This window comes from Copadichromis virginalis, linkage group LG3 (assembly GCF_057382275.1).
Source record: "Copadichromis virginalis isolate Kocher_CV1m ecotype Utaka linkage group LG3, C_Virginalis_male_GT1.1, whole genome shotgun sequence".
In the NCBI taxonomy this organism is placed as follows: domain Eukaryota; kingdom Metazoa; phylum Chordata; class Actinopteri; order Cichliformes; family Cichlidae; genus Copadichromis; species Copadichromis virginalis.
In genome coordinates, this window is record NC_140620.1 from 26,980,846 (window position 1) to 26,999,692 (window position 18,847).

The 18,847-nt window shown below is 43.0% G+C and overlaps 1 protein-coding gene and 1 pseudogene across 1 annotated transcript; both read left to right on the forward strand.

The window, feature by feature from the left end:
- The first annotated feature begins 2,083 nt into the window (after positions 1–2,083).
- Positions 2,084–3,318, forward strand: LOC146713755 (histone H1-like; annotated as a pseudogene).
- Positions 3,319–11,022: 7,704 nt separating this feature from the next.
- LOC146713756 (tripartite motif-containing protein 16-like) lies at positions 11,023–13,188 on the forward strand. Its single transcript, XM_085450091.1, has one exon. It carries the CDS (start codon positions 11,035–11,037, stop codon positions 12,709–12,711), a length of 1,677 nt encoding a protein of 558 aa, XP_085306217.1. The 5' UTR covers positions 11,023–11,034; the 3' UTR covers positions 12,712–13,188.
- Positions 13,189–18,847: the final 5,659 nt, after the last annotated feature.

Genomic DNA, 18,847 nt, shown 5'->3' on the forward strand with positions numbered 1-18,847 from the left:
ATTAATTGGTCCTTCGATGCCGGCTCCCTGGGATCGCATTCACCGAGGGGGGGGGGAGGCATGCTGAAAGACTGACGTCAGCCAGGAAGTTCCTGTGGATTCGCTGTCTGTCTTTCTCCTCGATGAATGGCGATCGGCGGGATTCAGGCTGATATTACACGCTAAGCAACGCCAAGTAAGTTTAAAGAGGCCGACTCTATAACCGTGTCGTTGTGCAGTCTCCGCCATTTTGTGAGGCGTTGAGAAGTTCGCTGCTTTGTGGAGCGATAACTGGGTTAGTGTCCCGAAAAAGAAGTTTTGGTTAAATCGCCCAAGGGTCCCAAGCGTCCGGTGAGTGTCCGGTTTTGAAATCGCCCTGGGTGTGTGTCCCGAGCGTCCCTTCATTGGGTTTTGTCGCGCGAGTGGGTGAGCGTCCCACAACTGGGTCAGGGTCCCGAGCGGTCCGGTGTGAGTCCGGAGTAGGCCTATTTTGTGTTGTTGTCATTGTTGTTGTCGTCGTCGTCGTTTTTGTTGTTGTTGTTGTGTGAGTGTGTGCGGAGCAGAACACGTGGTCTGTAACACCGACTGTTGTTGTTATCATGGGTTTCTAAGCAACCAAGAGTGAGTTAGAGGGAGAAAGACGTTTGTGCTGGACTTTGCTCCTGGCAGCACAAAGTATTTATGTATAAAAGAGAGAGAGCGAAGGCTCCACAGCTGCGTGGGTGCACGCGAATGCGGTCGCGCGGGTTTCACGCGGACCTGAGCCGTGCGGTTAATCGCAGGCTTATAAATGGAAGAGATTCAAATGTTAGAAGTTTTCAGAAAACACACCAGCCTTGAAGAGTGTGTGGAAAAGGCCAGCCCACATCAGCAGCTGTGCTCTGGTGGGTGGCTTTCCCCCCACCCCTTCCTGACACAAAATGTTAACAGCCTGTGTGCCAAACCATTGAGGTGGATAGTTGTTAAAAGTAACCTACATTAAACTTGTGGTTGCTTAAATTCAGTACAATGACATGTGAGGAGAAGTGATATAGGTAAATATTTAAACTCATGAAGTGCATAGAGGCACTTGACCTGTGTGGAAGACTGTCGTCTTATTATGAACCATTGTTGAGATGTAGAGCACATCTGTGAAAACAACTAATATGCTCAACCCTGTATGAAACATCTAAAAATACATGATGGAGAAGCTGTGTTGAATATGAAAGTGTAAGACTTTGCCACTGTGGGCAGAGCATGCAACTACTGTGTGATGTCGCGTTGCAGTTTTGTTTTTGTTTTTTGAGCTGATGAGCAAGCTACACATTATCAGATCAAGAGCTGTCTGAGAACTACTCAAAGAGAGGGAAACAGAGAGTGTGCAGCGTTTCCATGAGCAGTTTTTCTGCACCTTGACTCGTGTGTGTGTGTAGCATCAGCATCATGTTTTTGTTTATTTGTTTTGTTGGATTAAAAATAATTAAATAAACTGGTGATCATGCTTATGGATCACCATGGCACATATCTCCAGCCATATGGTTTATTTATGCAGATGAAAAAGTGAGTGTGAATGTGTCTGACATCACAGTGTTTTTGTGCACTGTGCAAAAGTGATTGCCTCTGATTGTGAGTGAGAGCGGTGATTTTGCAGACCACCAGCTATTGTGAAGAAAAAAAAAAAAGAGTGAAAAAGAGACAAATTACTACATTGTAGACGAAGAGAAATAATCATAGGAAAAAGGTTTTGTGTTGATCAGCCGAAAAACAACTACAATGTCATTTTCTGCTTTTAAGAAAGGATTGTTCACACAAACACAGACAGAGAGAGAGAGAGAGAGATGTGTGTTGATTAAGCAGTGATGATAATAATGAAATGTCTTAGTTTGTCACTTTCAGGTGAAAAGCAGACCTGAATCAATTTTCCACATGCAGCGGTCGGAAGAAAGTTATAGTTTAACATCATTGGAAACATGCAGGCCAAGTTTCTGGCTGACTTATTTACAGTGCCATGTGTTTCTCAACCTCACAAGCGAGCTCACTCCTCCCTGAAGATAAGGAATGCAGCTCCAAAGCAATAACATGATAAAGAGACAGCAGCAAGTCCTGAGCACAAAAAGTCCCAGCAAAGCAGCAGTAATGTGGACAAACAGCAGCAGCAGAAGAAAGCAAACCCATCTTCCTGTCTGATTGGATGAATTCCACGGAGGGGCGAGCAAGATGGCGGTGGCAGCATGTTGAAATGCTCAAAAAGGACTGAGTGACTCGGGCAAGCCACATGCAGCTAGCATGCTGGCTAGCGACATGAAAGAAATGGACCCTTCATGATGCGTTCAACGTGCCAGCGCTGTGGTGGGAAAGGCTCCATCATAAACACGCCCTGCGCCCTGCGCTGAGGTTCAGGCCAAGAAGAAGAAGATGATGACTTCCAAGCCCAAGAAGGTCGGCCTCAGCGTGGGCGAGCTGATTGTGAAAGCCGTGGCCGCTTCCAAGGAGCGCAACGGCCTGTCTGTGGCCGCTCTCAAGAAGGCTCTGGCTGCCGGAGGCTACGATGTGGACAAGAACAAGGCCCGTGTCAAGACCGCAATCAAGAGCCTGGTGGCGAAGGGCACTCTGGTGCAGACCAAGGGCACCAGGACCTCCGGATCCTTCAAGATGAACAAGGCTACTGAGAGCAAAGCCAAGAAGCCCGCCGCGGCCAAAGCCAAGAAACCGGCAGCAGCTGCTAAGAAGTCGCCCAAGAAGGCAGCAGCAGCACTTCAGCTACTAGACAGGACAAAGCTGAAGGAGAACTGCCGGGACTGTTGAAGTGGGAGAGGACAAAAGAGTGAGAGGACAACAGAGTGAGAAGACTAGGTGAGAACACATAGGAATTATTTAATGTGGGAAATCAAAATTTGGGTTAGCAAACCTGGGGAAAAGAAAACTGACTGCTTAAGTTGGAAAATTGAGACGGAGTCTGAAACATTGCGAAAATAGAAACATATACAGAATCACACACACACAAGCAGAACATGCATTAACCCTACTAACAATTCCAAACACAAAATGACTCATGAAGACTCATAGCACATTAGTTAAGAAATGATTAAATAATAGCAGAGAAGTGTGTAGGAAAGGCAGCTTTAAGAACATGCTCTGCTGGAGATGCAGCTCCACAGACATGCATTAGACCTGCCTAATAACACAAACCCATGCAATGAAAATTAGCTTGTTATCTTTCATCAGTGTTAAAATAGTGTCAATTTAGCAGACACTTGTTATTAAATACTGAATTTATCCAATGCAAAAAATTGACTCTCCAGGTTGCAGGACAACAGTTTAACTTTTGTGGGAAAAAAGATCCTGGTTTGACCAACCAGTGATCAGATAATAAATTTAGTTGTTAAAATGGTAAATTGGGAGAAGCTTCCTGCTTGATTGAGGCAGCACATGTAATTTACTGTATGAGGGAAATTGTCTTTTGTGATACTATTTTGAACATGCTTTTCTGTCGTCCTGTCAACTTAGTGGGTTAATAGCTGATATGCAAATTAGTTGATTGGTTTTAGATTAATGAAAGGTGACTGAATTCTAGTACGAGTGAATGAGATGTGTTGGAGTTGTTGTGTGTTGAGTGGAGACTCTAAAACACTGAGTTTCCTGTTTTGATGTGCGAGTGAATCCTGTATTTAGATACACAACTCTGAATACATCAGAACAAACGTCTTTTGTGAAGTGCATGACAGCATGTCACATGTTTTATGATGAAGGGAAAAAGGAAAAATTGAATAAAATAGATCTGTGGCTTAAATGAGTGAAGAGCACAGACCTGGTGATTAAACTCATAGCTAATATGACATTAGGGTTATGTTGTGTGTTGTGCAGTTGATGGTTGGTTTGGAGTGAATCTAGCTGATGATTCTTCTCCTGTTGTGAAGATGATGAGGAGTTTGTGTCATGACTTAACAAGGCCTTTTTATTTTGATACTTTCACAGTGCACTGAGAGTTTGGTTTGATAATCTCTGTTATTTTTTATTTTTCATTTTTGAACAAGCACTGATTTTTGCTTGTGAATTTCTTTTCTTTGAGCAGATCTGCAAGTCGGGAATTAAAAGCGTTACACGTCGTCAAGAAAATTGTTGCAAGTGAGTTTCTCCACATTTAAAATGGGTTCAGGAGAAAGCCACTTATTTGGGACAATTAGGAAATGAGAGTCCCCCCCAAAAAGGATTCAACGAGGAAATCCAGTCTAAATTATTTTTCTTTTTGAAATAACGTCGTTTTGCTGAGCGTGGAAACGAATGCGATGATAATTTCCACAATTAGCAAAAGAAGGAACCACTGAGTGAATGAGTAAGACTTTTAAAATAACTGACTGACTGACTGAACATGACTGTGTGAAGTTAACCCCCACCTGACAAAGGTGCAGATGAACCCATGTGTTTCCTTTTACAGGAGCAGAAAGATGACAGCAACACTCGAGGTTGCATGATGATTTAACCTTTTAAATGCCATTTTCTGTGTCTGTGCATTTATCAGGTGTGTTATTCATAGGCTTGAGTTGCTCACAGAGATAACTGTGACAAAGTATGCATACGCCTGCGCAAGCGCTAATATTTGCATTTTCTTTTCTTACAGCATGCCAGTTCTTCATGTGAATTGATGATGCGATTTATACCAGGACAACTGGTTGATGTTTTTTCCTACTACAGGATTTCTGGGTTTATGTGTGAGGAAAACTGTGTTTACAGGTTATGAGTGGTGATGCTGTTGCGTTGTGTTGATGGGAAAATGTGAAGGTTACTTTGATAATGTGAATAACCTGTGTGAAATTTCCTGTGTTGAGAACTGGTGTTACTTCTTTCCACAGCTATAGATGGCTAACTTTATGGTGTTTTTATGGCACCTCTGGAACCTGTTGACCTGTGTCTGACCTCTGTCTGACTACAGTCAATGTGTATTGCTAATGTTAGTTTCTTTGAGAATGCTGTGGAAGATTCAGCTGAAACGGACAAGTGACATGAGTAAAACAAATAAGAGATACAGTGTTTCTGGGATAGTTTGATATGGGCTCATTAGCTGGCCACTTTTGAGCCCATAGTAATATATAAGTGGAGTGACTTTGCTTAAGAGCAGTCACCGATTACATTAATGTTGCCTGAGTACATGGGATGATCCATGTCTGAGGCGACTTATGAAAATAATTGTAGTTTACTGATTTGAGAAAACCTGCACATGACACTTGTCTTGCTGATGTTGAATGCTTCTTGTCCTTATGATACAATTGTTTACAGGTATGGAGTTTGATTTTACTTCCAGATTTTGTTTTCCAGGCCATGATGGTGTGTATGCAGGCTCCTGGGAGAGCCGGGTGTTAAGCAAACTTAATATGCAAAGCACACTAACATTTTCATTGCAGGATTATAGGTCCAGGGTGGTGCTGCTCCAGGGGAGGAGATGCCCTGATGTTGCCTGGGATATGATCTAGCTAATCTTTTTCTTTAAGACTGGAATCCAGGTTTGGTGAGTTGACGCATGGGTGTGTCCATGCGTCAAGAGGAGGGGTCCAAGGATTAACATTAAACAATGTTTTTTATTATTGTTGCAGTGATTTGTGTGATTAGCCGTTTTATTTACAAATATTAAACCTATGCAAGTGGTGCATCCATGTTCAGATGAGGTTTTGATGGCCTATAAGTGAAGTTCACTGAACTAAAGAATGTGGTTTGATGATTGTTGACATACTCTCCAAATAGTTTGTCTTCCTAGCAAGGAAATACAGGTGCAGCAGTAATCTCCTGAGAAATCTTCAGAGGCCCAGTGAGAAGCGCATAGCTGACAGGACCAGGCAGTGGTTGAGGTCAAAGATCAAGCTGATTGGGGCCCATCATGAAATCAGACCTTGGAGCCACAGCAAGGACCATGAAACTGCCTGCAAAATAGAGGAGAGGATCGTCCACAAGATGGGAGAGAGGCTTCAGGAGGATCAGAGATCATCTTCAGCACAGCAGTAGCTGTGCTACTAAGCTTCCAGGAAATCAAGAGGAGACTTCCCACAGCAAGATTTTAAATACATTGAAAGATTCAATATTGACGCTGAGGAAGACGACTAAGGTGTACGACGTGCTCTGCCTTAAACCTTCAGCAGCGTTGGAACATAAACACTCAGGGGATGAGGAGCGTGCCAAGCTCCATCGACAGCGCAGAAGGAGTTCGAGGATGACATCATGATTCTGTGAAAAGCACAGGAACCAGAAGCTATGGTGGTGATAACAGCAGTTTCCTATGAACATCACCTAACGCTGTGCCACTGTACTGTGCATACGATGACACTCTGAAGGCTGCTGGGATCATAATAGCAGTAAGACAACCCTGCACCCTTTCCACAGAGGTGTTTTCTGCAGAGTATGGACAATGAAGGACAATGAAGGAGTCATAAATATCCCCCTCACAGGACGAAGGCCTGAAGTGAGGTAATGGGAGGCCATAAAACTAGAGTGCTGAGAGGTCTGCAGCTTTGGAAATAGCTGAGAACCATGTTGACAAACAACAAAACCAACTGGTATGTTTGAATGTCTATTCTACATACATTTGGACTCTGGTCCTATGGACAACGATGGAAACAACTGGAAGAGACATTCATGACGCCCTGCAGAACTCAAACCACTCTGCAGAGAGACATGTGATGTGCACACCTGGAGGAAGCATTACCAAGCTGAGATGTTTTTGAAAATGTTACTTTTTTATTTTCACTATTAAATTAACAATTTCTTTGTTTGCTCGTAAGATGCAGTTTGCCATGAGATGAGCTCAATGAATGGGATAACTGCTAATACATTTGTTGAACTGTGTACCTTTTCAGTAATTTAGGGTGATTTGACATATGCTGAGTATAAAAATGTTTGCATTGAAACTGTCAGACATGAGGTATTCATACCTGGGAACTTTTCAGGCATAAAGGTCAAAAAGGGGGGAAATGTTAGATTTGTATTGTTGATTGTCATTTATGCTTAGAAATATTTACTTATATATGCTTAGAGTTTTGTAATTAGTTGTAGATTGGTAGAGGTTTTGATCCTTGATAGTCTGCAAACTTTGTGTGTATTAGACAGCACTTTGGGAGCATGAGAGGTCATACCGTGTCTTATTATTTTATGGTAGGATTAACGTAGTTGCGTCTGTTCTAGTCTAAGTGCTCTTTGTTTAGATGAACTGCAGGACTTCCTCACCGTGTTATCTAGGATGAACCATCTAGGGTGAGGGGGAGGCTACCCTCTTCCTGACCAAGGATGTTTGACCCTTTGATCAGCAGTCCACACACACACACACACACACACACACACACACACACACACACACACACACACACACACACACACACAGGCAAGGTACTCTTTGTGTATGTAGACGTCATATGTTAATGAACTTATGCATATTCATGTAACCTCAATAAAAGGACAGTGATACGGGAGAACGGACGAGAGCTACTGGGGTCAAGCGAAGGAACGGTGCCTGTCCGGTTCTCTCCCGTGCACGAGTACCATGAAGAAGTTTGCCTACTTGTGTCTTGCTTGCAGTGTAATTATATTGTCTTAACGTTCCAGCGAATAGGTTCAAGCTACAAACCTAACAGTTGGGTATGCAGGACTCACATGCGACGAGCGCTCATTTTCAAAATTCTCTAATACCTTTAATTTAGCATCAGAGGCAGCAATAGCAGTTTGCAGATCTAGCTGCTCTCTTTTTGCTTTCAACTCAGTTTTCTGTCGTTCAAGCTCTTGTTTTTGTTTGAGAGCAGTTGCTTGTGCAAGCAATGTGGCTCTCGCCATTTCAGCTTTGAGGCGTACTGAGGAAGCAGTGAACACTTGGCTCCCAACGGCTGACCTGCGCCTCCTGCTTTTACTGCTTAATGCAGCGGACATCACAGAAACACTGTCGGAAGGCTGGATGTCTGCATCACACTGTCTAGCTTGTTCTGTGCGCTCCTCAGCTGCTTTAACCCACGTTTCCACATGTTGCATGAATCCACGAATACGACTAGCATTAGGTTCATACCAAGAACTTTGGTCCTTTTCAAATTCGGAGGAGATTATCCCCACTGCGAGAGTCACCACATTCCCAAACCAGAAACCGTGGATGGACAGATCGATCCGCACTGCAGTCAACGCCAGGACCGCCTCCTACAACGCAGGTCTCGCCACTGGCGATATGAGCGCCTACAAAGCGGCCTCATACGGCGTGCGGCACGCGGTGAGAGATGCCAAACGCGGTACCGGGAACGTGTGGAGTACCGCTTCCACCAGGGCGACACACGGAGTATGTGGCACGGACTACGCACCATTACGGACTACAAAGCCAGGGACACTGCGCCGATCAACGCCGACTCAGCATTCACCAACGAGCTGAATCAGTTCTACGCCCGTTTCAAGGTTAGCCAGGCGGCTAATACTATCTACCGCCTGACTACCGAGGACAGTGACGTCATCAGCGAGAGACCGGTGACCAGCATCGCGGAGCATGACGTCCGAGCGACATTGAGGAGAGTGAACACAAGGAAAGCGGCGGGGCCAGACGGCATCACCGGCCGTCTGCTGCGCTGCTGTGCTGACCAGCTAGCAGGTGTGTTCACTTACATCTTCAACGAGTCCCTGGCGAAGTCTGTGGTCCCCACATGCTTCAAAAGATCCACCATCATCCCTGTGCCCAAGAACAGCAAACCCTCATGTGGCGTTAAGGTCATTTCAACGAGATTAACCTGAAAGCACTAGTGGGAACACAACGAATATGACTGCACATTTACGCCGACATCATCCTAGTGCAAAGACAAGTGGAAGCAGAAAAAAAACAAGCAAGCATGCTACTAACTTTAGCCGAGTCATTTAGACAGCTGTTTAATATGCTGCTGACAATATAGCCCAGAAGAAGCGGATAGTATAGCTTTTATTTTGGAAAGAGACATTTCTCTGTAATAAACTCTCTTTTCCAAAGATGAGTGATTCCTCAATCAGATACAGGGCTCGCAATATCGCTAGCCCGACGTCCCGGGGCTAGCGATTTTTTTTCAGTCGGGCTACCAAAATCTATCGCTGCCCTGCCCATAGGAAGGAAAAATATATGTCAATGCTTTTGCATTCTTTCAGAAATGTAGCTGGGTAATTATGTCATTGGCATCGGTGAGCCACTGTCAATATGTGACATATTGCAATCGCGTTTGAATTTGCGCTTATTTTTTTGCTTTCACTTTGCAATCGCGCGAACTGTGTATAGAGAGCGACAGCACTGATCTGTGAGTGATGATAATTTGTGCACCAATTCCTCTGACATCGTCTTATTAATCGTTAGCTTACTATGCAAACATGACAAGTGAAATCTCCCGCAGCAAGCTTAAACATGTGAGAGGTTGATCGCGCAGAGAATCGCTGAGCTTATGTGAGTGAAAACTGTACTTTTGAGTTAAAATATATATTTATAATTTTAATAAATGACAAATTAAAAAGGCATGAACATTTTTTTTGTATCGAAAAAATATCGAACCGTGACACCAAAGTATCGAACCGAACCGAACCGAACCGTGAATTTTGTGTATCGTTGCACCCCTAATATATATATATATATATATATATATATATATATATATAATGTTCTTCCTCTACAGCCCCCCCCCCCAATTTTTGCACATGTCGAGGAGCGTGTCAGGCTACATTTCACTGTGTGTTATAATAATAATAATAATAATAATGGATTGGATTTATATAGTGCTTTTCAAGGCACCCAAAGCGCTTTACAATACCACTATTCATTCATTCTCGCATTCACACACTGGTGGAGGCAAGCTACGGTTGTAGCCACAGCTGCCCTGGGGCAGACTGACAGAAGCGAGGCTGCCATATCGCGCCATCGGCCCCTCTGGCCAACACCAGTAGGCGGTAGGGTAAAGTGTCTTGCCCAAGGACACAACGACCAGGACAGAGAGCCCGGGGATCGAACCGGCGACCTTCAGGTTACAGATACGCTTCCCAACCCCCTGAGCCACGGTCGCCCCATAGTTATACTTGTATAACTATGCATGTGACAAATAAGGAACCTTGAATTCTTCCTCATGCATTAATACTCAAACTATCATTTATCTTACACAGTTCTCCAAATGAATTTTGGTAGTCTAAACGCAATTTCTGCTTAACAGCATTCACGTTAGCATCATCTTCCATTAGCTGTTCGAGCTGATTAGCTTGGCTAGTTAGGTGGCCTAGCTTAGCCTTTCTAGACTGGGTCAACCTGTGCAGCTTTTCCTCGACAGCCTTTTCTGTCATTTTTTAATTCTCTTTTTCCACACACTAGTTCTTCATCACTCTCATGCATTATGACAAATTTCCACAGTAGCAAAGCTTGTTTTCACTGCTTACCGTGATTCTTCCTCCAAGTAGGCTATTACCTTCAATCCACAGTGCACGGCCATTCGTTGCTAAGCATGATCCTTTTCAGTATTCCTTTTCCCAAAAAAGGAGCAAGAGGGTTTTCTGACTAAATGTAGGGTAATTTCCAATAAACCAAGTTCAAAAAAAGGGAGTCTATGGCTGACGCGTGTTCCTGGTTTCCAAAAGAAATGCTTCCAGTTGCATTATGATTTGAAGACTGTTTATTTATTACAAACTGAAGATGTAACAATGAACTCCTTCCTAAATAAGCATGAAAGTTCCAGAAAAATAGCAGTTATCCAGAACTACCTGTGCACACGGTCAGAAAACCATGAGACTCCGAAACCTCTCTGTCCATGCTCCTCCCCTTCCCTCTTTTAGGTTCCAATCCCAAAACAGTGACTTAAAATTACTTTATGTAAACACATATATTTTCACATTTATTAATCCTGAAAAGATGACTTATGTAATGAATCTATGAATTATAAAACAAACATGAACTCAATTGTAAATAAAAATATAAAGCAGACGTCTGGCGCTTACAATTGGTGTAACCAACATGTGGTGACATGTAGGATCTGATAGGCTCCATTTACTGAAGATTTTGTTGAGATCAGAGCTCAGACTAGTCTCAGTTATACGGAAGAGAAACTCACACAGTCACTGACACTGAGAGGAGAAATGGCACAGAAAGGAGTTCAGCTGGACCGAGAAACCTTCTCTTGTTCCATCTGTTTGGATCTACTGAAGGATCCGGTGACTACAGCCTGTGGACACAGCTACTGCAGGAACTGTATTAAAAGTTTCTGGGATGAAGAGGACAGGAAGGGAATCCACAGCTGCCCTCAGTGCAGGAAGACTTTCACACCGAGGCCTGTCCTGGAGAAAAACACCATGTTAGCTGAGTTGGTGGAGGAGCTGAAGAAGACTGGACTCCAAGCTGCTCCAGCTGATCACTGCTATGCTGGACCTGAAGATGTGGCCTGTGATGTCTGCACTGGGAGGAAGCTGAAAGCCATCAAGTCCTGTTTATCTTGTCCAGCCTCTTACTGTGAGAAACACCTCCAACCTCACTATGATGCAGCTCCATTAAAGAAACACAAGCTGGTGGCCCCCTTCAAGAAGCTCCAGGAGAACATCTGCTCTCGTCATGATGAGGTGATGAAGATTTTCTGTCGTACTGATCAGCAGAGTATCTGTTATCTCTGCACAATGGATGAACATAAAGGCCATGAAACAGTCCCAGCTGCAGCAGAAAGGACTGAGAAGCAGAAGGAGCTCGAGGTGAGACGACTAAACATCCAGCAGAGAATCCAGGAGCGAGAGAAAGATGTGAAGCTGCTTCAACAGGAGGTGGAGGCCATCAATGGCTCTGCTGATAAAGCAGTGGAGGACAGTGAGAAGATGTTCACTGAGCTGATCCGTCTCATCCAGAAAAGAAGCTCTGATGTGAAGCAGCAGGTCAGATCCCAGCAGGAAACTGAAGTGAGTCGAGTCAAAGAGCTTCAGGAGAAGCTGGAGCAGGAGATCGCTGAGCTGAAGAGGAAAGACGGCGAGCTGGAGCAGCTTTCACACACAGAGGATCACAACCAGTTTCTACACAACTACCCCTCACTGTCAGCACTCAGTGAGTCTACACACTCATCCAGCATCAATATTCGTCCTCTGAGCTACTTTGAGGATGTGACAGCAGCTGTGTCAGAGACCAGAGATAAACTACAGGACATTCTGAGAGAGGAATGGACAAACATCTCACTGACAGTCACTGAAGAGGATGTTTTACTGTCACCACCAGAGCCAAAGACCAGAGCTGGATTCTTAAAATATTCACGTGAAATCACACTGGATCCAAACACAGCAAACAGACGTCTGTTATTATCTGAGGGGAACAGAAAAGTAACATTTATGAAGCAACAACAGTCTTATTCTGATCATCCAGAGAGATTCAATGGATGTCTACAGGTCCTGAGTAGAGAGAGTCTGACTGGACGTTGTTACTGGGAGGTGGAGTGGAGAGGGGGAGGAGTTTATGTAGCAGTTGTATACAAGAATATCAGCAGAGCAGGGTTTGGCAATGAATGTTTTTTTGGATATAATGAAAAATCTTGGGCATTAGATTGTGACACAAGCAGTTATACATTTTGGCACAACAATGTCCAAACTGACCTCTCAGGTCCTCGGTCCTCCAGAGTAGGAGTGTACCTGGATCACAGAGCAGGTATTCTGTCTTTCTACAGCGTCTCTGAAACCATGACTCTCCTCCACAGAGTCCAGACCACATTCACTCAGCCGCTCTATGCTGGACTTTGTTTTTATCCTTCAGCTGGAGCCACTGCAGAGTTGATTAAAGTCAAATAGAGAAGACAGGTTCATGTTTATCCCTGACCAGTATATGTACTTGTGTAGTTTCTAAATGAGGCTTTACATTTTAGAAGCTGAGAAGTTCAGTGGTCCATTGATGTGTGAAAATAATATTGCACTGATTCAAACTGTACTTACATTTATATACCTTACATCAATATAAATCTGAATTTGTTCTTATGGCTGATAACCATGTGAGTTTAAATGATACTACTCTTCATATTCAGCATGTTTGAAATCTGTCATCAGTCTGGTTAGTGGTTTTATTCTGTAGTTGCTGTAGTGGGTTGTCAAATGCAACAATATATTGGAGCTGCAGTGATTCATCAGTTAGTCAATGATTAGAGAATTGATTGTTTTATCATTATTTTAGTCACATTTAAAGCTGGTTCCAGTTTCTGAAATGTGAAGATTGTTGATTTTCTTGATGATATATGACTGTAAACTTAATGTCTTTGAGCTTTGAACTTTTAAAATGTAACATGTAAGTGATGACATTTAACGTCATTTTTCTAGATGTAAAGTTTGATCACACTCGATCATTTATACATGTAAATATAAAAACTAAATAACACAGGCCTGTATATTGTGGAAAATAGACATGTTTCTTTGCCCTGAGCTGTGTCTGGCAGGCAGAGCGTCTCCACAAATCTGATGCAGAGCCATGGCGGGGGGGTGGTATGAAAAGGGGGGCAAAAAAACAAAACGCTTGGACACTGCTAGCACAGGGCACCTACACAAACGCAAAGCAGGAGGCTGAATATGTTTCCAAACCAACTTCATTCTAAGCCAAAGACTAGAAAATATGGTGAAGCATGTCTGCCCTTTGGTTTCACCTGCACAAGTGCCAAGGTAGGTCTCCCCTGCAGAATTGGTTTTCGCTGGGCTCTTCAAATCACGGACAAACAGTATCCCACATTCTTGATTTTTAGTTCACGAACACTTGTTGTAATGACTAACTACTCCTGACATTTTGGAGATGTTAGCTCTTTATACAGTAAAGTTACAGCGGGATACAAATAATATCAGGCTGATCCTGCCACGATTTGTTCCCCGGTTCAAGTCACAGACAAACAGTATCCCACAGCTGTTTATGTTTTTAAACCCATTTTGCACAGAGAGGCATTTTTTGATTTGATTGCATTGTTGAATATTATTACACAAGGAAAAAACCCAACTACACTTAAAATAGTCACACCGTGATGCCTCTGCCTTTGTAAATGGAGGGACAGTAACTGCGTGTGTGTATGTAAGTGTGTAAAACCTGCAGATAGTCAGATTAACAGTATTTTGTCTCTATCTGCCATTCTGCAATTCATCTCATGTAAACAATAACGTGGCACACAACGTGACGTGAAAGAAGGCACATACCTTTGATGTTGCATGACGAACTCTGTATTCCTCGTCCACACGTAAACGCAACCCGTTTACCCACCTACCCGTGTAGGTGTGGACGTAGCGTAAAAGAGTTAGTAGTGTATTTTATTACTGCCTGTCATTTATTGCAGATTACTTTTATTTGCTTAATTGTTTACTAAATGTTTGAGGTGTGAAATAAACCGCAATGGAGCAAAATATGGGTGTGTGTGGTTGGAGGATATGTGCGTGCGCGCATGCGGGGGGGGGGGGGCGAACATTTTTCTTGTAAAACAAAGGGGGGCAAAAAAAGTTTGGGAACCACTGGTCTAAGCAATCGTGAAGAAAACAAAACCAGGCAGATTCTTGTTCAGTTCTTCTTCATAATAAACAGACACACTCTGGAAGCGGACCAAGACCTGCCATCTGTAAAAGAAATGGCCATTGGCTTTATAGAAGATCTCTTCAGCACTGGCAGGTAGTCGTGAGTTTTGCTGTGGCCAAAGATTCAACAAACAAGTGCAGCTGGGAAATGGGCTGGCCCCATTACTGACCTTTATTTCTTCATTTAACTCATTCCAGAATTTAACTTCGCTAGTGAAATAGACATCCTTTTTCATGTTGTTCTTACTCTTTGTATTTTTAAATTCCACTTCCCTCAAAAATTATACCTCCCTTCCCTCTCTAAGAACCATTTACTTATTTCGATTGGGAGCATCCTTTTCCTTGCCTTATATATTATTTGCACTGTTTTAAACTTCACCAGATCCTGGAATTTTATAGTTTGCAGCTTAATAAGGAGTGCATTTGTGTGAGCCCTATACTCCTCCTGATTTATTAATCTAATAGCGCTTTTCTGTGTTATGATTATAGTCTAGGGTGACCATATTTTGATTTCCAAAAAAGAGGACACTTAGCGCAGTTATGAAGAACTTGCTTAAAGAAACATATTTAACATATTTAAATGATGCCTTCTCTGTGCGGTTAATGAATTATGAAATAAAATATGTCATATAGGCTTTTACAAGTCAACAAGTGCAAAACACAAACAAACTTAAAAACGTCTGGAATTAAATAATGGTACAGAAATAATGCCTCATCTGCATAAGAAAAATTACCAGTACTGGGTCAGTATGAGGGCTGAACTGGGACAAAAAATTGACCAGGGCATTTTGACTAGAGACCGGCCCACCAGGTATTATAGGAAAAGCCAAAAAAGCCTTTGAATGAAAACAAACACTGTTGTGATAGTGATGTACACTGTCTTGTTGGTATATGTATGATTTCTATACATTTTACATCAGATGGAAACTTTGGTTGTAAGATTCAGGAAATTACTTATTAAAAGCTAAACATTTTAAATGAGAATAAGAAAGAAAAGTATTTCTTTGAGCCCCCCTTTCCCTGTTAAAATATTTCAGTCTCTAGATGTGCAAAGCTGGTAGAGACATACCCTAAAAGACTGGAGCTGTAATTGCAGCAAAAGGTGGTTCTACAAAGTATTGACTCAGGGGGCAGAATAATTACGCACACCCCACTTTGCAGTTATTTATTTGTAAAAAATATTTGGAATCATGTATGATTTTCGTTCCACTTCTCACGTGTGCACCACTTTGTGTTGGTCTTTCACGTGGAATTCCAATAAAATTGATTCATGTTTGTGGCTGTAATGTGACAAAATGTGGAAAAGTTCAAAGGGGCCGAATACTTTTGCAAGCCACTGTATTTATCATACGTATACAGACACACCATTTCATGAGTTTATGGGGGTCTAAACAAAGCGCAAGCGAAAAAGGAGAGAAGGCACACACAACAGCCATGGTTCGTATTTGCTGTGTGGTCGGCTGCAATGTTCGATTGCACGACCGGCAAGAGAATAAGCTTTAAAAGGGTTTATCTTTTAATTCTTTCCCAACCTGGAAGCAACATGAGGCCGCTCGTGTATCGATGTTACCAAACAAAGGCGTCTAACCTGGATAGCAGCTGTGAGACGAGCTGATATCCAGTTCTCTTCCATCTCCAAATATCTGTTGGTGCTCCAGACAGTTTCATTCCGGTAAGCTCTAAATATGTTCCTATCACTCTTTATAGCCTATTAGTTTTATTTTCGATGCGCTCTGAGCTCATAGCAAATTAGAACAAACATCCTACTGAGTGATTTTGCAGAACTACCTTCTATTTATAGAGTTGCTAATTATTTGGCATTATTGCAGCAAACCAGCCTATGAAATGGATGAAACACATTGTGACTGGGTTCCAACGCTACACAAGGGGCACTACAAAATCCCTGCTTCAAACTACATGCTCCATACCACCATGCCAATCAGATTATTTCTTCCATGTGAGGGTGAAGAGGTGACCCTTCTGGATACAATCGTGAAGGTTTGCTGTGTTTTAAGATAAGATAAGATAAGATAAGACTTTATTGATCCGACAATGGGGAAATTTTTGCGTCACCTCAGCTCAGGTACAGATATCAGAAGGAAATACAAAAATACAAATAAGTACAATCAATGAAAAAAAGTAAGATACACTATATACAATGGTAGCATACTGTTATGGTTCGTTCGATTCAGGTAAGAGAAGAAAGCAAGCCCAGGCCGAAGTAGGTGTCAAAAAATAGTGATCTTTATTACACACTTTGCGCAGTCAGTGTGGGAAAGACAATTTGCAATACAATCCTTCGTCGACTGGACCGTCCCGTCTCCTTATATTGCCATCATGACATCACAGTTGGATCTTTACTGGAAATGATAACAATTGCCCTCCTCTTCAAAACCTTGTCCTTATATAGACATCAACTGCTACTCTTAAGAGAAAAACAAGTGTGTATTACATTGTGCATTTTGTGAAAGTGTATCTATCAGAAAAACTGTCCTCAGACGACCCTCCTATTATTACTAAGTGTGTATGTGAACGTGCGTGTGTTATATAAGTGCGTGCATGTGGTTACAGGCCGGCGTACGTGCAGAACTGAACGCAGACGGGCCTGGGTCCAACAGGACTGGTGGGTCTGAGCGGTGTGACTGCACTAAAGTGCAACAACTTAAGCAGATAACAAGAATGATACAGAACCTCAATAGACAGTCAGTGTGCATTAATATTTGCTCAGAGTAACACAGATGTAATTAAAAGATTATTCTGTCCACTGATTCAACAATGGTAAATGATTAACCAATGATAACTGATTATAAGAATACAAAATAAAATATCCCCTGATCACACTCCTCCTCTTTGGCCTTTAGAAAAAAGGCCAACTTTTACCCAGATGTTGTGTCACTCCTCCGTCCAGGCGGCTTCCCGCAACGGCATCATATGTTCCGGACCAGCTGACCCAGCTGAACCAGAAGCTATGGCCCTGCTCACCAGATTACCCAACACCTGCCTCACCAGAGGAATGAGACAACACCCGATCAGCAATAAACCTAGAAAAACTAAAAGAGAAAACATGGCAGACATAAACACTCCCTTCCATTGCCCAAAAACAGATGTGATCCAGTCTCCCAGCCTCGAGTTCACGCCTGATTGCTCATGCATGGTTCTAGATAACGCTTTCAAATTCTCCAGCGCCCGCGTGACCGTTCCGTCCGGAGCTGTATTGTTGGGAATAAAGGTGCAACATAAGTCCCCAAACATCGCACAGACGCCTCCCTTCTCAGCCAATAACATGTCCAGCGCCATTCGATTTTGGATTCCCATTAACGACGTCGGACCTAATTGTTCTGCAAGACCTTCCACCGCGTCCCTAGTGAGATTAGAGAGTCTCAACACATTATAATGAACATAGTTAATGCGATCAACGTTTTTATTTGGAGTTACCCACAAAAACACACTTTCAAACCCGGCCGCTATCTGATCAACTAACTTATACTCATCTGGAACTCCTCTGGGAACTCCTATTGAGTCAATCCAGGTTGGCGAGTCCCGTCTTGGATCATACCTGTGGATACCCCCTGTGGCTCTCCTTCGTCTGGCTGTAGACACATCCGCGCCTCGCTGTGGAACTGTCTCTAGCCTACTGCCTATGAGCATCAAAGGTGCAGCTAGGCGCACCAGAGCACACGTTCCCACACTCCCCAAGGGAACCTGCACCAAAAGGGTGTACTCCCCACAATAATAATATAGCCCACCTCTCGCCCAGGTGCCTATAATTGTGCTTGGGTCACTTACATCATTGGTAGTCCTACCTGTGATTGTCCTCTGACACCAGCTTGGATCAATCCTCCCTACCCTAAATCTCACTCTGTCTGTAGAGAACTCAAAACATGTATAATTATCTCGTTTTGGTGTGAATGAACCTGGTTGTGTACGTTTATCAATTGGCGGATATAAACCTGACAAAGTGGTGCAGTTACCTGTGTCCACCGCCTCTCTAGTTAATCTCAGCATGCAATTATAACCCCACTCATCCTCTGGATACAGAGGAGCGGGTTCAGTAAACAAATGAGGTCGAGCGGTAGCACAAGCAACACAATCAACCACTTCCTGCTCTTTAGCATTTTGAGCCACCCAATCTAACCAAAGATTCCTATCTCCGAAACCTGTGGCACGCTCTATCAACTCCTGAGGTTTTAACCTAGTATAATCAGTGGCAACAAACCATTTCTCTTCTGAGTCCTTGTAAGTAACTGTCTCTAAGGGATCCATTTGCTCCGTGAGATTCAGTGCTGAGTCATTCCCCAGCGGTTTAGACCTGGGATTAAATAAATTCACCCGAATTAACCCGAATGGATCTGTCCCTACTTTATCTACCCCTACTACTAAATAAAACGCACCT

What these genes read in the sequence shown, in the direction of transcription:
- LOC146713756 (XM_085450091.1), top strand. Translation starts at nt 11,035, where the DNA reads ATGGCACAGAAAGGAGTTCAGCTGGACCGAGAAACCTTCTCTTGTTCC.